The 19,910-nt window shown below is 29.6% G+C and overlaps 1 protein-coding gene across 9 annotated transcripts in view; it reads right to left on the reverse strand.

The window, feature by feature from the left end:
• LOC115886866 (NADP-dependent malic enzyme-like) overlaps positions 1 to 19,910 on the reverse strand; it is a 73,080-nt gene that overhangs the window by 33,046 nt on the left and 20,124 nt on the right. For 2 of the 9 annotated variants that reach the window (XM_030906189.1, XM_030906182.1), the window contains exon 2: positions 8,849 to 9,011. In XM_030906189.1, the coding sequence (XP_030762049.1) occupies positions 8,849 to 9,011 (163 nt within the window). Of the gene's footprint in view, positions 1 to 8,848; positions 9,012 to 12,360; positions 12,529 to 13,180; positions 13,207 to 13,596; positions 13,740 to 15,823; positions 15,965 to 17,145; positions 17,229 to 19,910 lie in introns of those variants that run through there. The other 7 variants (XM_030906183.1, XM_030906185.1, XM_030906181.1 and 4 more) reach the window with 7 other exon arrangements.

Below are 19,910 nucleotides of genomic sequence, written 5' to 3' on the forward strand. Positions count from 1 at the left end.
GAACTCAATAACTTGGAAGACTCCATCCGCAACCTGGAATGAGAATCTTGCAACGGTCTAAGACACTAGAAGAAGTTTCTGAGGGCTTACGATCAAGAAAAATCAAAGATCTTCCTGGGTTTAAGTAGGAACAATTTTCGGATTGTCACGGGGTTTTTAACAGGACACTGTCTCCTCAATGAACACCTCAGTACATTGAAACTAAGAAGAAACGGCGAATGCAGATTCTGTGGGAAAAGTCGGGAAACACAAGTACACCTCAACACTGAGTGTGCCGAGACGACAACCATTCGTACCATGAACTTTGGTACGACTGATATTGGAGATGGAGAACTACCCTCTATAAAACATTCCCAGATACTGGCTTTTGTCAAAGCCCTGGGACTGTATGATGAGTTATAACTCAAGAAAGGGGGACACAATAGATCTGTAAGGTCGCAGTGATTAACCCCCCTCCCACTCATTCTAAATTCTAAAAAAATTCTAACTATAAATTATTACTAGTACTGAATATTAAAATTTTATTAAAATTAAGTTACGTTTGAAAATGATGTTGATAACTTAAGGTATGTCGGTTTATGACTGGTGTTTGATTGTTACCTATTCAGTTTTAATTTAAAAATCGATTCATTTTTTTTTAAATTACTCAAAATCGGCTTGTCCAAAATTGTTCAAATTTGGCACGTGTGTTTATCAAAGGGGAGCCATTATCTGGACAGTTCAAAATTTGCATGATGTTTCCAACTACGATTCGCCAACCCATATTATATGGGTTGGCAAATTACTAATACGAAAATGGACGAATATTAAAATATGTGCACTGTGATTTTAAGTCAAGCAACACAAAAATATTATATTTTTATAAAACATAAGTATTTAAATTATATTTTAAAAACATTCTTAATTTTTATTATATTAAGTTTTATTATACAGTATGTCCCCGGATTGTCTTTACAAGAGTAAAAACGCTTTTATTATTGACATTTTGCGAAAAATGCATTCTCCATAAAAATGTTTGCTTGTTCTAAAACAGCGAATCTCGTTTATACTTTTCCAAATTTCCATACCATTTTCAAGAAAATTAAAAAAAACTGACAATATGGTTGAATTTTTGAAAGTCCTATATATCAAAACGCGTTTCTATGATAATCTAATTTCGTTTTCATTCTTGGATAGATTGTTATTGATAGAAACTTAATTAAAGTCATATTTGTTGCTGTTTTAAAATGTTAAAAAAGCAAAAAAATAGATCAATGCTATTTGCTACGGAAAGGGTGATAATAGTTATCGGAAAATGTGATACTTTAACAACAGCAAAAAATATGACGTTAATCAAAATTAACAATAACCATCTATCAAAGAATGAAATCAAAATGTATTACCATAGAAACGCCTTTTGTTTTTTTGGAATTCAACTATATTTTCATTTTATTTAATTTTCTCTAAAACGGTATGGAAGTATAAACGGCATTAACCGTTTTAGGACAAGCAAATTTTTTTATGAAGAATGTATTTTTCTCAAAATGTTAATAATGAAAAAGTTTTTCCCTTTGTAAAGTCAATCTGGGAACATACTGTATATTTTATTTTTTGTGCGTGACCACTAAAATATTGATAATTATATCGACAAAACCAACTGTATGTCAAACCAATAATTAATGTCAGGATGGATGTACTTTATGACGGATGATGAATAAAAAAATACAAAAACTAAAAAAAAAAATGTTTCACGATTTTTAAAAGCATTTTGCAAAAATCGAAAAACGTTTCTTCAATCATGTAAAAATATTATTTTAAATAAAATGTATGGTGGTGTGGTTATTAGCATAACTAAATTTAGTAATTGACATTTGACCATTGTCTGTCTATTTAACATAAAAACCACGCCGAAAAAATCTATATTGTTATACAGGGTGGTCCGAATTGAAATCGTAAAATTGTAGCAACATATTTTGGTTTGGTTAGGTTAAGTTAGGTTAATTAGGTGAAATTGTAGCAACATATTTTGCAGGTAAAAATAGGTAAAATAGTTATAAATGTATGTCCTAAAATGCTTGGTTAGTTAGAGGTGCAGTAGTGCGTGTCATCTTTATTATCAGAACTAGCGTGTACCAGCGACTTCGTTCGCGTCGAATTAATCATTTGTAATGGTGATGATAAAGCAAAGTAAGAATTTCCATTAACATACAAACTGGATAAAATTTTCTCACATTTATGTCAGCATGAGAAAAAACAATATGGCGATATTATTATATAACTTGGTAATATTTGTGGGGTAGTTTCATTTCGTTGGAATTTGACTTTCGAAAAATCCGTTTGCCAAGCTTTTTATATACGTCAAGCAGTTTAAGCAGAATCGTGGTTAAGAAATTACCCAACTTTTTGGAACACCCTGTATGATTAAAAAATTTAAAAATATGTAAAAAAAACAAATAAATTATGCTTGTCCAAGCGTTTTCCCGAAAGAATAACCGTTTATTAAATAACAAATATTGTAATATTTGAGAGGCGTTTTCACCCTCTTGGAATTTGAGATTCGAGAAGCCCCTCCTTATCGAACCTCTACACCCCACAGTCAATCCGTTTACCAAAAATCAGCTTTAAACGTCAAGCAGTTTAAACAGAATCGTGATTAGTCAATGGTCATATTTTATGAAACCTCATGTATAAATTTATAAAAAATCTTAAAATATGTAAAACAACAAAATAAAATATACCTGTTTAAGAGTTTTTTCCGAAAAACTCACCGGTTTTTAAATAAAAAATATTTTAATATTTGAGGGATAGTTTCACCCCCTTAGAATTCGAGTTTCGAAAAATCCCTTCTTATCGAACCTCTACAGCCTAAAGTCAATCTGTTTTCCAAAAATCAGCTTTTTACGTCAAGCGCTTTAAGCAGGATCGTGATTAATCAATGACCAGATTTTTCGAAACACCCTGTATACATTTTTAAAAAATCTTAAAGTATGTAAAAAAAACAAAATAAAATATACGTGTTTAAGCGTTTTTTCGGAAACTTAACCGTTTTTTAAATAAAAAATATTGTAATATTTGAGGGGTGGTTTCACCCTCTTGGAACTGGAATTTCGAAAAATCCCTTCTTATCGAACCTCTACACCCTAGAATCAACCTGTATGCCAAAATTGAGCTTCTTACGTTGAGAGGTTTGAGCAGGATCGTAATTAATCAGTATGTCAGTAGTATAGATTAGTTTTTTTTCCAAATAATTTCTGAACTGACGTGAATATTTGGATATGAAAATTGGCGTCTCGGTGTTTTTACATGACTGAAACTTGATTTTGACGTTAGTATGACTACTACTTGTTGTAGGGGACGCCACCTACATGTTTAGCTGTTTTGGGGAGTTATATCTTTTCGTCCATACCTCTATTGCACTATTGAAAGAAATGAAAGAAAAATATGTACATTTAAGTAAAAAAACGGGGGAAATATATACCGGGTGCGTCTCGAAAGTGGCTCACCCTTATAACTTTTTTATTTTTTCAGATAAAATAACGAGACTTGGTACGTTAGTATATGACATAAATCAGGATTGACTGACGTATTCAATTGTTTTTGGTCACTTCCTGTTTCATCAAAAATGACTAGAACTTTTGATTTTTAAAAGGCACCATCGGTATTTTTTTGCTTTATTCAATAAAAATGACATTCTGAATAGAATGACATCATATGTCAACTTTTGACATTCTTACTTAATAAAAAAATGGATTTTAAATTTCAATCTAGAGTGCCATGGCTATGTTAAAAATACTAGTTCTTAATCAAGGAGCCTTGGAAAAATAGATTGGATCGTCTATGTTTTAGTGTCTTGTCCTGACCAGTTAGAAAATGTTCAAATCGTATATTTAATCATATCTCAATTTTTTCAAATAGAACGAGGGTGGCTTTTTTACGAATAATTTGATACCACATTACACTTGGTATATTTCGAGTAAAATTTTGATTACGAACCGCAAGTTATAATTTCAAATAAACCATATGAAATTAAATGACAGGAAGTGTGAAATGTGAAACAGGAAGTGACCGAAAACAATTGAATACGTCAATCAATTCTAATGTATGTCATATACTAACATACCAAATCTCTTTTTTTTTAACTGAAAAAATAATAAAGTTATAGGGGTGAGCTACTTTTGAGACGAACCCGGTATAAACGAAACATTTTATGACATACATTTATAGGAACTTCTTATTTTTATCTGCAGAATGTATTGCCAAATAGGACCTCCCTATATATATTTTTTTAATTTTTAAATTGTGGTTTAAGTGGTAAAAATATGTGTAACATAATATTTTCTAACTAGCTTTTATTAGTTTGAAAAACTACTTTTAAATTTTGTTGAGTATGTTTGGCAATGTGCGTTTTTTTTGTAATATTTGTAGAAGATAACAGGCAGATGATAACATCATTTTTAAAACAATCAAACCATTTGAATCCTAATAAAAATATACATTTCAACTATTAATTAATAACATGTTATGTTAAATCTCAAATCCACAATGTCAGTGTAAGGTCAATCATGATACATAACATGCGAACTAATAAGTTCTTCCTTATAAAAAAATAAATAAAAAATAAAATTAATTATAATTACATATAGCGATAATGATTGTGGATCGGGATAACGGTCCTTAAAATATCTTAAAAAATGTGTTTATTTTTTCAAAATTTGATGCCATCTAATGGACAAACGATGCACTTTTGTATAGAGGTAAACCACGGGTAAACTGTGTCCAATGAACTTATTTTGATTCCAAAAATAGGTAGTAATTTTAGTCTATGTCCACGGAATATTGGGACATCCTGTATATAAAATATTCCAAGCAATAAAATCCATATTAGTGGTTAATGACTAAACCTTATAATACCTCACATAACATATTTGACACAAAATGTAATTATGCTTAGTGTACCTTTAATATTAGATGTTTAATATTAACATGGTTTTATTGATATAAAATTAATATTTGCACGATAATAATGAAACAATAAATTATGAAATAACAAAAAAATATACCGGGTGCGTTTCAAAAGTGGCTCACCCCTATAACTATTTCATTTTTTCAGATAAAGCAACGAGATTTGGCAGATTTGGTATGTTAATATATGACATAAATTAGGAATGATTGACGTATTCAATAATTGTTTTCGGTCAACTACAACTTTTGATTTTTAAATGACACCCTCGGTATTTTTTTACTTTATTTGATAGAAAATGACACTCTGAATAAAATGACATATCATATGTCAACTTTTGACATTTTCCCATATAGTTTATTTGAAATTGTAACATGCGGTTCATAGCGACAATTTGACTCGAAATACCAAGTGTGTGGTATCAAATTATTCGTAAAAAAATGCTTTTTTAAAATATGCTAATGATCCACCCTCATTCCATTTGAGATTCCATTTGTTGTTCCATTTGAAAAAATTGAGATATGATTAGAAATATGATTTGGGCATATTTTAACTGGCCGGTTAAAATATTAGAAGACACTGAAAACATTATAGACGATCAAATCTATTTTTGCCATTTAAAAATTAAAAGTTGTAGTTATTTCCGGTGAAACAGGAAGTGACCGAAAACAATTAAATACATCAATCAATCCTAATTTATGTTATATACTAACATACGAAATCTTGTTTTTTATCTGAAAAAATAAAAAAGTTATAGGGGGTGAGCCACTTTTGAGACGCACCCGGTATACTCGTATGTATACGAATTAAACCGCTAAGCGTTATAGGGTTAATTTCACCATATATGATAGAAAGTTTAATATATAGATGAGTAACAAATCGCAAACTGTGATTCAATCGCAGCGATTTTAAAATCGCAATCGCTACCTGCGATTGGCTCTCATAGGAAACTAGGACTGCGATTTCGAAAAAAAACTAAAAAACTGATTTTTATTAACTTTTTTTAACTGTTAAGCTATAGATACATACACAGACAATTATATACCTCGTACAATAATTAAATCGCAATCGGAGGTTACAGTCGCAGCGATTTAAAAATCGCAATCGCCAGTTTTTCTTATCTCTAGTTTAATATTTATTTCATCAATAACTTTCTTCAATGCAAGTTAGCAAGTTCTAAATTAAAGTTAGATGACACTAATTTTTATAGATTAATAATATCATTATATGACTAAACATTCAAAATATTGAAATATAAGTGAAAAGTTAATATAGACGATACTATTTTTTGTGTCTCTATATAACTTTTTTTACATTTCTAAAATTAAATAAATTCTCAAAAATTATAAAAAAACATGATTATGATCAAAATGTTCTATGAATAAGAAGACTTCGACATTGAAAGTTAAACAGGTTCTATAATGTAGTTCCTCATAATTATAGTATTTTCTGGTGGAAATCCATGAATTACTGATGATGAAATCAGTAAAAAATGTAATACTCATGGCCCTCTTATAATAAAATATTTTTATTAAGGTATTAACTAAAAGTAAACGGGAAATTATTACGAATTGAGTTATAGGAAATTTTTGCATTACAATACAAAATGTACAGTTTTATAACAATATATCGTAAAAGGTATAATAATGATTGTAGTATTGTGTACTCATTATAAATACAGGGTGGCGCACCTCATTCGCCTCGTTTGATTATACGAAAACGGAAAGAAGTAGAAATAAATATTTTAAGGCTATATGTGGAAAGGCAATGTGTATAATTAAAAATTATTTTGAAATGTACACGGCGTTCAGAACTAAGATCCATACCAAAAATAATAATCTATCAAAGAATGAAAACGAAATTATATTACCATAGAAACGCGTTTTGATTTTTAGGACTTAAAAAAAATTCAACTATATTTTCATGTTTTTTTTTTCTAATTTTCTCTAAAATGATATGGAAATTTGGAAAAGAATAAACGGGATTAATTATTTTAGAAGAAGCAAAAATTTTTATGAAGTATGCATTTTTCTCAAAATGTCAATAATTTTCCTCTTGTAAAAGCAATCCGGGGACATGCTGTATATTAAAAAATAATGTTTCGTATATATGAAGAACCAAATATTTTAAAACATATTAGTTGTTATATTGTTGCATAAATCATTACTGTGATGACACACTTTTATAAAATAATATTTAGTAATTAGTTTTAATATCTTTGTTTAAAAAATGTTGTAAAAAGATGATTAAGCATAAGTAGCCCACATTATTTTCAAGACGTTTTAATTTATGATAAATATTCTTAATTTAGTAACCATAATGTAATTGGTAAATGATACGATCGAAAAAAAAACGGCGTCAGAAATGGCTTGGATCTGACAATTTTCTCATTTTATAAGTAAAATTCGAGATAAAATTATAAAGTACCTAAATGTCATCCTTGTTTATACAGGGTGTCCGGAAATTAATGCAACAAAATTTGGTCATAAATTCTTAAAGAGAAAATAGGTGACCCGGATTTTTTTATTTTTGGCGAGTGGCCCCCCTTTTCGGATTTACAGCCCTCTGAATTTCGCCCCTAAAAAGAGTTTTTTAATATCTCAGGGTCCTGTTGGACGAAAATCACTAAATTTGGTACACGTTGTTTTACCATAAAATGACGTTTTTTCATGCTATTAACTTTTTATTTATTTTTATCATTGGCGTCCTACGGTATTTAAACAAAATATTATTGAAGAAAAAAATGGTACGCCACTCTTTTTTGTAAATAAAAATTATTTTTAAAATCTACATTAAATTTGGAACAACTTTATCTCTTGACTTTTTTTCGCACGACGCACCGTTTTCGCGTAAAAAAATAAAAACCATTTTCATACATGACTAAATCGCTAAAATTTTACCTAAATTTCGATGGGAAAATTTTTAAAACAGTTAAGTTTTTAAAAATTTTTAAATTTTTAAACAGTTACAAACTTAAGTTTAAAATATTTTTTTACTTTCCAAAATCTTGTTTTTATTACCTAAGTGCGAACCAAAATGTCCAAAAACCTAAATTGTCGTTTTTTAAATTTTGCTATGAAAATTTACATTAAAATTTTAGCGATTTGGTCATGCATGAAAATGGTTTTTATTTTTTTACACCAAAAAGGGTCCGTCGTACGAAAAAAAAACAAGATATAAAGTTCACAACAATTTTAATGTAGATTTTAAAAATAATTATTATTAAAAAAAAACAGAGGCGTACCATTTTTTTCTTCAATAATATTTAGTTTAAATGCAGTAGGGACGCCACTGATGAAAACAAGAGAAAGTTAATAGCATAAAAAATGTCATTTTATGGTAAAACAACGTGTACCAAATTTAGTGATTTTCGACCTGACAGGGCCCTGAGATATTAAAATAAAACTCTTTTTAGGGGCGAAATTCAGGGGGCTGTAAATCCGAAAAGGTGGCCCACTGGCCAAAAATACAGGTCACCTATTTTTTTTTCAAGAATCTATGACCAAATTTTGTTGCATTAATTTCCGGACACCCTGTATATATGTCATCAATCCTCACTCCTTAGTAAACTTACGGCCGTTTTTTTTTATCATATTTTAGAGTATAAATATATTTTTTTCTATATTAACATTGAAATATTTCAAAAATATCAATTTTATAGTAATAATATCTTTTTCTTAGATAACTTGAATGAAAAGGAGTTACTAAGTACATTTAAAAAAGTTTACCTACTTTAAAACTTTTTTAATGTTTGTATTTCATTATTAATTCTAAACAGTCTTTATTAATAATTAAAAGGTATACAGCTAGTTCAAACCTTTTAACGTTTGTATCATTATTACTAAATTTAAATGGACTTTAAACTTTCAACGACAAATTAAAAGTAAGGTTCAAAAACAAACACCTTACCTTATTTAAGCCAGGACTTTTCAACCTATCCAGACCACTTTCGCGTCCGGGAACGACGTTGTCCCCGTTGCCCCACTGTCCTAACCTGTCCTTTTCCATGACTGCGTGTTCCTGATATCGTCCTTGGTGGACGGTCCTCTTCTCCTTGTTGGCGACTACACAGCTGAAAAATTACGAGAGCCGTACAATTAATACAGCAGACGAGTTTATTATGAAATATTGCGGGGTAATGCCGTGTAATAGTACACAGACTAACGGAAAGGAGGCAGGAAATTTTCCTGCGATAGCAAGACGCGTGCGCTTTTTTGCGCAAGGTTAGGTCATCAGCGGCGGTGAGGCGACGCCTGAATCGCGGTGACGCGGGGCGTCCACAACAGCTGACTATCGTTGACGCTCGATACGATACACTGAGAAAACATAAAATTGAAGATTTAGATTTTATTTTTTTGTAACGTTATTTGACAAGGTATCCCAAAACTAAAAGCACATTTTCATTGCCACATTTTTCAAGCTACACAACAGTGTTTTCAGATTTGTCATCAGACGTTTCGGCTTTTGACCACCATCATCAACTTTATGTTTTCTTATAGGCGTCATATGAGATTTTTATACATCTAAATAGATAAATTCGTTGCAATTCTAACGATGTACAACAAGTTATGCATAGCAGATTTTAAATGTCAATAATTTGTAAAAATCATTTTTTTTCAATAGGAGGTTGTGATTGGTTATTTAAAAGAAAAACGCATCGACCTGTTAAGGCTTTATAACAAATTTGACAGAAATAGTACTCAGAAATATAACAACAAGACAAAATATTATTTGAAAAACAAAGAAGATACATGGAAACTAGAAGAGATAATAATATACATTCGCCTCGGCAAAGCCTCGGTTTGGTTGTGAAAAATACACAAAATATGTGTATAGGTGGGAAGGCAATGTGCATAATTTAAAATTATTTTGAAATGTACAGGGTATGTCAGAACTAAGGTCCACACTGAAGTTATATTTTTTCTTATGGAACACCCGGTATTTTATTTCATATTTGGATCCTTGGACACAAAATAAGGCATTTATTATACGGGTTAAATATGTTTACAGGCTTTACAAACATTGTCCACACAACACCCTGTATATTGCTTTTCGAATTAATTCTTGCGCTGATTTTTAAGCCAAAGAAATAAACTTTGTTGTAAAATTTGATTGATTCGTTTAATGTATACAGGGGTATCAAAAATTGCTGGTCTATTTTAAATATTTATTTTGCATAAAAACTTCGTTATTTCAAATACAACACCCTCCATTTTTTTAAATAAATCGAAGCAGTTTCAAATGCTCTTTCAAACTATATTAGGGTTTCCTATACCTATCTAGCTCATATTTTGAATAAAGAGCATTTTTTTGATTAAAATGGCAAACAAGAGGGCTAGTGTCCTCATGGCAAGTTTCTAGTGACAGTTAGTGTCTATTTTCAAAATCGAAATTAGGTCATGGACTTTGTTTAGATTTATACCAGTTTGCTTTTATTTAATTTAGCTACAATAGTTTAATAAATAATATTTATCCACGACTCGTCTATAATTTGATTATTATACATGAGTTTATGAAATAATAATAATATTCATTATTCACTAGTGAATAATGGTTTCATTATTCACCGCTTCCACGGATATCTCGATCCAAACTCCAAACAAGGGCTGTGCTCGATTCAAACCGGCTTGGAATGCGATTGTAAGTTAAAGCTTAGTTAGCTACCTAGTTAATAAAATTTCAATGTTTGGTTTCCATGTTACTTACTCGTTATACTCGTTCAATATTTTTTTGGCATTAAAAATAAAAACTTAAAAACATTAATATTATCTAAATTTTTTTGATAGTCCTGGATAAAATATAGTATTCTACTCGCATATAAGGGCTGTTATTCACTAGGATGATTTATGACACTCGCCTGCGGCTCGTGTCATAAACTTCATCCGAGTGAATAACAGCCACCCTTATATGCTCGTTGAATAATATACTATTATTAAATATGTATTTATTATTATATCAAGAAAAACGAAGAAGTACCTAGTTATTTGATTTATTTTACGATAACGTAGATATATGGATTTTGTATAAGAGCCAATCACAGCAAATTCATTTTCTTCACTTCCAACGAGAGCTTTCTGCCTATAGGTTTTTTATAAACCACACTACCAGCTCTGCGAAATAGGACGAGTAGTTTTTCAAAGGAACGCTTATCAGGAAGATTCTTGTTTGGATATCTTTGAGTATAAGCCCTGGAGGCCAAGAAGCATTTTCCTGACAAAATAAAATCACTAGTAACATATCAATTCAACCGCCAGCAGATACTGCTTTATTTTTCTTGATAAAATAATTAATACTTACATATTAAACATTAAAGGTAAATTTAAGTAAACTGTTACAAATCTAAATTATAATGCCCATAAACTAATGTCGATGTTGAAAATAGTTACTACCTGTCACTAGGAAATTGCCATGGCAACACCAGCCGTCTTGATTGCCATTTTATTGAAAAATAAATTTTATTTAAAATCTGAGCTAGATAGGCATAGGAAACCCTAATGTAGTTTGAAAGAGCATTTGAATCTGCTTCGATTTATTTTAAAAAATAGAGGATGTTGCATTTGAAATAACGAAGCTTTTATATAAAATAAATCCTTAAAATAGATCAGCAATTTTTGGTACCCCTGTATAAATTTAAGGAAGCAATAACAATTTTTTAGTAAAATTTAGTTCCCTGCCTTTAAACTCAGCACAAGAGTTAATTCTGAAAAGTAATGTGTACAGGGTGTTAATAATCTATTCTATGTAGCATGCATATTTAAAAATATTTATATATTTCAAAAACCAAAGATTTTAAACATATTTAACCCTTATAATAAATGCATTTTTGGGCCCAATCCAAAAATAAAAAAATACAGGGTGTTCCATAAGAAAAAATATAACTCTGGTATAGATTTTAGTTCTGAAATACCCTGTATATTTCAAAATAATTTCAAATTGTGCACATTGCCGCCCCACATATACCCATAAAATAATTTGTTTCTGCATCTTTCCGTTTTCGTATAATCAACCGAGGCGAATGAGGTGGATCACCCTGTATAGTTTATGAAACTAATATAGTTCAAACTGGTAGCTCTCCTCCTGGATACATAATCGTGCCCGTCGATTAAAAATAATTGCCCGCTCTAGTTATATCCCTTCTTCTAATAACTAGAACTGCCTTATAATATTTTCCCTTAGCTTTTCCGCTGTTTGATAATCTTACTGCCAATGCACTCTATTTTTCTAGATGCCCTACAGCCATGTGTCCAAAAGCGGTAACTTGACGTTCTCTAACAAGGTTTCTTAAAACTAAAAGCACATTTTCATTTCATTTAAAAAAAAATAAAATAGAAGAACTTGATTGTTTCATTGTATTATCATATTGAACTTAAATACGATAATAGGTACATTTTTTAATCAATTTTCTAAAAAATACTACCTACTTTCCATGAATATTTTTATAATTTCCACAGTGTGAAGCTCTGTTTGTTTCAGAAAGGCAACCGATTTTTTCCATGCTGTAATATACAGAGTGAGTCTTAAACAAGTGCAAGTATTTCCAGGCCTGGTACATCTTGATAAAAGAAATCATCGGAACGAAAAACGGGCGCCTTAAAATTTTCATATATATTAATAAGCAATTTGTAGCCAAATTATTACCTATTACTAAAAATAATTCTTTCATCTAGATGAATCTTTTCTCGATAGTTTGTTTTTTGATTCATCTTAATAGCTTTATTTTTTTAGGAGATATTTGCTTTTGAAGAAGACACTAACATTCTTTCGAATTTTTACATTCAAGCCATTCCTTTGCTTTTGGCCCTAGTCAGCAGACCTATAAGATAGTGTTTATGATTTATCTAATGCCACTGCCTTTGAAAAATCATACTATTATTGTCTGTTGGGCAGTTACTCTAGCAGATATGGTTTTAAGTCCTAAAGTTGATATCTACCATCACGATCAATTAAAAAAATAGCCGATAGTTCAGAACTTAAAATTATCTCTACTAGATTAAACGTCAATAAAGAATAATAATATGACTTTAAAATAACACACAGTGGCATTACAAAAACAATAAAGACTATTTTAGAAGTGTGTTCATGAGGACCAAAAATCAATGCCAAAATTGCTGTAAATCGTTACTGTCTTATTCAAAAGCTTATATATATATATTAAATAAAAATAAAGCTTTGAGATGAAGCAAAAAGAAACTGTCGGGAAAAGACGTACCTAGATGATAAAATTATTTTTCAATTACTTGCTTTGTTAACATGTTCCACAGGGTGTTTCAAACTTTCACCAAAATAACAAAATTTTCTTTTCCTCCCAATAATTGACACATAAGAATTTTCATTTTTAATTTAGAGACAATAAAATGTCAAATAATTTAGCTACAAATTGTTTAAAAAAATCGTCATACTAGAACAAAATATATCCAACTTTAAAATACATCAATATTTTAAGGTGTCTGTTTTTCGTGCCGGTGATTGTATTTCCTGTTTACCGTTTTTCAAATATATCCAAAATAACCGAGATATTTTAACTATGAACTTCATTTAGAATTAACTAATTATATGTTCTTTCTTGGATTTTGGCTTTTATTTACAACTTGTTCAAAAAAGTTAGGATACGTTAATCTGATATTACACACATTACTACATTAAATTGTATTGTATACCTTTCGGGTGGCTTTCCAAAAATTGCATTTAATGTTACAGCAGTATTTACATCAGAAACGCGATCGGGTCTTTTTCTTTCCTTCATTCTGTCGGTTATATTAAATATTTAGATAATCAGAAAAGTAACACTTCAACGATATTTCAGTCAAATTTTGATTACTAAGTGATAGTTGATTTTGACATTTAACAATGTTGGCAATGTTGCTGATAAGTTTCAGACTCTCTACAGGGTCCGGCAATAGTGCGTCGGGCATCTATCTGTAGCTCCTAGAATAAAAAACTTGAGCGTTTTGTTTAAGTGCAAACCTAAAGTATGTACCGAGGTTGTATTTCAGGAAAATATTTTAACTCCTATAGGGTGGCTCAAAAATGTGTGAGTGGATCGGGATGATTTTTTTTTAACTGTACCAACCCTGTATATTATTGCGTTTTTGACTTACTTTCAGATCACTTTACATAATCCTAAGATATGAGTAAATATGTTTCGATAGTTTCAGAGATATTAATAATTAATAAATAAAAAATATATATTTTTCAGCCTTTCTTTAAAAAAATCTTAAAAATACAAGAACTGTCTTGAAATCGAAAGTATAATAGGTATTTACTTTAGATGGTCTACAATTACTTTGCTATAAATATGGTAATCGTAAATTATACAGGATGCCCAAAATTTTACGCCAAACTTTCTAAAATATTAAATAATTTTTCTTGGTTTTTTCAAATATGTTTGTTTTCAAACACTCTGTATATTATTTTTTCAATAGATGGAGAATTGAAAAATGAAGATTTTTTTGTATTTAGAGTATTTGTAAAACCATTAAAAATACGCAAAACCATTAAGAAAAATTATTATTATTAGTTAATATTTTAGAAAGTTTGGCGTAGAATTTTGAACATCCTGTATGATTTAATATTGCGACATTTATAGCAAAGTAAGTACTATGGACCCTCTAAAGTAAATATCTAATATAGTTTTGATTTTAGGACAGATATTGTATTTATAATAATTTTTTAGTGAAGGTTGTAAAATAAGTATATATGTTTTATTTATTTATTAATATCTCTAAAACTATCGAAATATGTTTAATCACATCTTAGGATTATGTAACGTGGTCAGAAAGGAAGCCAAAAATGCAATAATATACAGGATGTTCTATTTAAAAAAATCATCCCGATCCACCCACACTTTTTTGAGCCACCCTATATAAGTTAAAATATTTTCCTGAAATACATCCTCATACATACTTTCAGTTCATACATGAACAAAATTCCCAAGTTTTTTATTCTATGAGCCACAGATGCCCGACGCACTATTGCCGGACCCTGTATAACAATAAATTATTACTAGTCTAGTACTGAATATTAAAATTAAGTTGTTTGAAAATGACGGTGACAACTTAAGGTATGTCGGTTTTTGACTGGTGTTTGATTGTTACCTATTCTGTTTTAATTTAAAAATAGATGCAGTTTTTCGCAAATTACTGAACATCGGCTTGTCCAAAACGGTTTAAATTTGGCTAGTTTTTTGTTTTTTTTGTTAGTTGGCGTCTTTACCAATCGTAGACCTTTAAAAAATCTATTTACGACTTTGCTGTAAAATCAATAGGGGAGCCAATATTTGAACAGTTCAAAATTTGCATGGGATTTCCTATGTTTCTAACAACGATGCACCACACGGTATAGTAAATTAAACTTTGAGCTCGAATAACTCTTAAGCCAATAGATTTAGCGAAAAATTATAAAATACTTTTTTTGTAGAGCGTTGACTTAAAATGAAGCAATTGATTCATTTGTTGTAGAGTTATGAAATTCTAAAGAACAAATTAAAACTTTCCCATTTTATTTCTATGAGAAACTTGGGTTGGAACTAGGGTTCCCAACCGTCCCGGTTTAACCGGGATTAACCAGGAATCAGAAAGTTTGTCCCGGCGAAAATTTTGCCTTGGCCGGGACCAAAAAAATCACATTTACATATAATATATTTGAATTTCTAATATTTAATGTTTTGTTTCAATTATTTAAAAATTTAAAAATAATTGTCCCGGAATCGCCGATGCTCAAAGTGGGAACCCTAGTTGGAACGCGGACTATCTTAAAGTTAATATTAAGAGCTACAATTCTCAGACAATTTTTTTATGAATTTGGAACCATTTGAGCCCCAGGGAGCAAAAAAATTCGGATACATCCGTATTAAGGACCACCCTAATATATATTACATATAGGTACCTTTCCAGGTGGCTTTCCAAAAATTCCATTTGTTACAGCAGCATTATCATCCGGAACGTGATCTATCTTTTTATTCTATATAGGTCGTCTCTGTATTAAATCAATTATAGATAATATGAAAAGTGACACTTCAACGATATTTTGGTCAGATTTTGATTACTAATATGTCAAAGTCAAAGAGCGACAGTTGACGTTGACATTTGACAATAATTTCTCTGATTAATTTCAGTCTTTCTCATGTCTTTCTCAAAGGTATTTCTAAATGAATTAACTTGATAATAATAACTGTTAATTATGTTTAAAAAAACTTGTAAGTCTCAAGTACATTATATAAATTAATTCTTTAAAGTTTGTAAGAGCCTTGTTTTCCGTTAAAAAATAGTTCATATTAAAATTAATTATCAATTTTAATATGAAGTTGTTTTGCTCACTATTCATTCATATGTATTTTATGTTCTGTTATTTTAAAGAATAATATTTTATTTGAATCTCTAATTGCTTTTACTAAATTCTTGATTAGTTCGTTGTATCATCCTGAACTTATAATTTGCACAGTATGCAGCTCTATTTGTGCCAGAATAATGGCAACCTATCTTTGCCATGTTGCAGTACTTAATTACAGTATTTTACAGTAAATTTTCCAGAAATATCTACTACGCAGTAAAAAAATGTTAGTAATTCGTCAAAGTCAAAAGACGATGGCGAATATAAGCCTGTATTTTGTTATAAAATCAGGTTAGCATATCAAAAACCTAGGTGAAGCGCAATGAGGACCTAAAATGGCCGACTTAAATTCGGGTTTATCATAATTATAATCTAAGGGTTTATCAGTCTTCTGTTCTAATTTTATTCAATACCTACTTGTAAAAATATAACGTAGGGTAGACTCAATTTGTTGTTGATTTATTTTACGTTGTCTATGAATGTTAATAGCCATTAAATTGCTATAAAAATATGGAATTCACTATTAAAGTAGTTTTTTTTTTAATTTGGCTCCATAAGAAGATATATTATTAACTTTTATGCGATTTTTTTATAAACTACAATGACGAAATTCTATAATAATATCAATAAGTGAATAATTCTTTAAAAGGATTTATCATATAAAAATCAAGTACAAAAAAAGCTACTTCCTGGGGAAAGAAAATATTTTATTTTTCGGAATTTTTAACGGATCAAGATAGAGCAAACTTACTGACCTTTTGTAACTTATTGGAAACTGTAAGTTATTTGGAATAAATAAAGTTATAATACATTCAATCTAAGTCCATGTCAATATAATCAATATAATTTTAATTTGAGAATTAATTTACGAAACCTACCTTCGGTAATCACATATTTTCACACTAGTTCGTTTATTATTTCTAGTACCACTCACTGCATTTCCCATCGTTATACTACAGGTTATACTATCTATTACTACCATAGTCTACCATATTGAGAATTAGAATCTTGTATCCCCACATAACCGCGTTTAATAAGAAAAAGTGACTCATTACTAAACTTACATGGCTAAAGGAAATAATGAAATTAAATATCCATTTCCTATATTCTAAAATTACTAGACCAAGTCGATCCGATTCTATAATTGGTAGGAAATATGTTTCATATAATCTTACAACAAATGGTGATGGGTCTTAAAGAATGGTTTTGCCCTTATGTAAAATGTATTTATTCATTTTCATTTTCGAATACTTTATATTGTCAAATTAAATAAACGCTTACCATTTTTAATCTATTATATATTTATTGAAAATAACGTTATTTCTACATATAATGACTTAAAGGGTAAATTGTATAATTTTTAATTGCAACAAATAATATATCGTAATTAAGTAATGACGGATTTTTTTTCTATAAATAACTATATTAGGTTATTTTTTTTTATTATTACATGTGTGTTGCAATACTCCCAAGTGATTTTTTTTTTCGAAAATAGAAAATTAAAATGAAATGCTTGGGGTCAAATATTAAAAGTATAGATAATAGATAATGAACTTTAAAGTATTTATTTTTGAATTAACGCAACTTAGAAAATATTTCTGGTATAAAATTTTTGCATAATTCAAAAAGCTAGGAGGGTTTAAAATTCATGGTAACAAATTTTTAAGTGGCTTTGGCCTTAGTTGAACACATATTTCAGATGTCTCATAGTGGAAGGAAAAAAGAAATCAAGTAAAAATATAAAAAAAGTGTTTCAGAATATTTAAATACCGTTGACTTATTGATTTGTCAACGAACAATTGTCCATTTAGAAAAACAAGAAATAATAATATAATAGAACAATAGAAACAATTCAAAAAAATTCCAAAGCAAAATATAATAATGAGGCAAAAAGTTCTGATATTTAAACATTAACAGAATTTAGGCTGCATATAAATTTGTTCCATTTTTTAAAGAAATCAAGGTGATCTGACCTTGCTTGATTACAGCTCTTAAAACACGGAATAGTACCGCAAAGAACAAACGTATGAAACTGTTTTTTTATTATGTTATAACAAGCTTAATTTTTCCTTTTTTTTTCAGCATACCGTATGATGGAAAAAAATTAGCGTCAAAGACGCCTGGGGAATGACGATCCATGATAATTTTGGCGAGGTCAAGCCCTAGACGTCATTTACTGAAAATTGACATAAAGCTTGTCAAAACTAACACTAAAAAAGAGGATAGAACCAGGAAATTTCCAGAAACACAAGTCTATTTACAAAAAATTACTTTTTTTTCAAACGTCACAAAAGTATTAATTTTTGTGACGTGATTGACAAAAAAGTCATTTTAGCGCCTAGGCATAAAAGTCAAGCACATTTACGCCTAAGCATAAAAGTACGAAAATATTAAACTGACATAAAGTGTCAAATTCAACGAGCGTAACCACAGTTTCTCGATATATAATTATTATTTACAAGGCAACTCTTTTAAATGTTTTTAAATTATTGGAACGTTTAAAATTGTTTAAAAATTATTTGTGGCGTTTCAAAAAATCTATTCTATCTATTTGGAGTAAAAATGACTTTTTGTACCTCGCTTGTAATGTCAAACGTACAGCCTCGCCACAATAAGTATCATTTTTACTCCTAATAAAACAATATACTATTTTTCTCGAATTTTAAACAATACACCACTTTAAAAATCATTTTTACTCAATATAAAAATAAATTAAACCTTCTTAAGACCAACTGACAGTAAAAGCCATTAAAAAAAGAAGAGTACGACCCAAGTAATGACGCTAGGGCTTGACCTCGCCAAAATTATTATCAATTGTCATTCCCCAGGCGTCTTTTACGCCATTTTTTTCTTGTATGGTATTTATGTTTTCTTTTTCTTCTAATAAAATTAATTTCGGAAAATAAACAAATAAGGCTTCTTTAAAAATATATACGTGACAAATTCTGAAGACCTAATGATTTTTTTTCAATCTACCGGGTGGCCAACTAAGAATGGACGCCGACTGTATCTCAGAAACTACTTATCGTATAACTTTACTCAATATAAAAATAAATTAAACCTTCTTAAGACCAACTGACAGTAAAAGCCATTAAAAAAAGAAGAGTACGACCCAAGTAATGACGCTAGGGCTTGACCTCGCCAAAATTATTATCAATTGTCATTCCCCAGGCGTCTTTTACGCCATTTTTTTTCTTGTATGGTATTTATGTTTTCTTTTTCTTCTAATAAAATTAATTTCGGAAAATAAACAAATAAGGTTTCTTTAAAAATATATACGTGACAAATTCTGAAGACCTAATGATTTTTTTTCAATCTACCGGGTGGCCAACTAAGAATGGACGCCGACTGTATTTCAGAAGCTACTTATCGTATAACTTTGAGAAAAAAGTTGTAATGAGTAAATCGACCAAGAGAAATCGCTGGAAATTATTCTGTGACAGCCAATCAGAAAACAGGATTTACCTCTAAAAGATGCAGGTGAAGAGGTATTTTAAAATTTCTATTTTTTTTATATAGCGTATTTGGTTGTTAAATCAGGGTATCTTTGATAACAAATTTTTCTTGCTAATAACACAAATTCAGCTACTCCAATACAATAATTAATATTTATTAATTCGTCACGTGAAAAATTGATTATTGA

The sequence above is a fragment of the Sitophilus oryzae genome, unplaced genomic scaffold (assembly GCF_002938485.1).
Source record: "Sitophilus oryzae breed Bouriz unplaced genomic scaffold, Soryzae_2.0 scaffold_499_pilon_pilon, whole genome shotgun sequence".
Taxonomy (NCBI): domain Eukaryota; kingdom Metazoa; phylum Arthropoda; class Insecta; order Coleoptera; family Curculionidae; genus Sitophilus; species Sitophilus oryzae.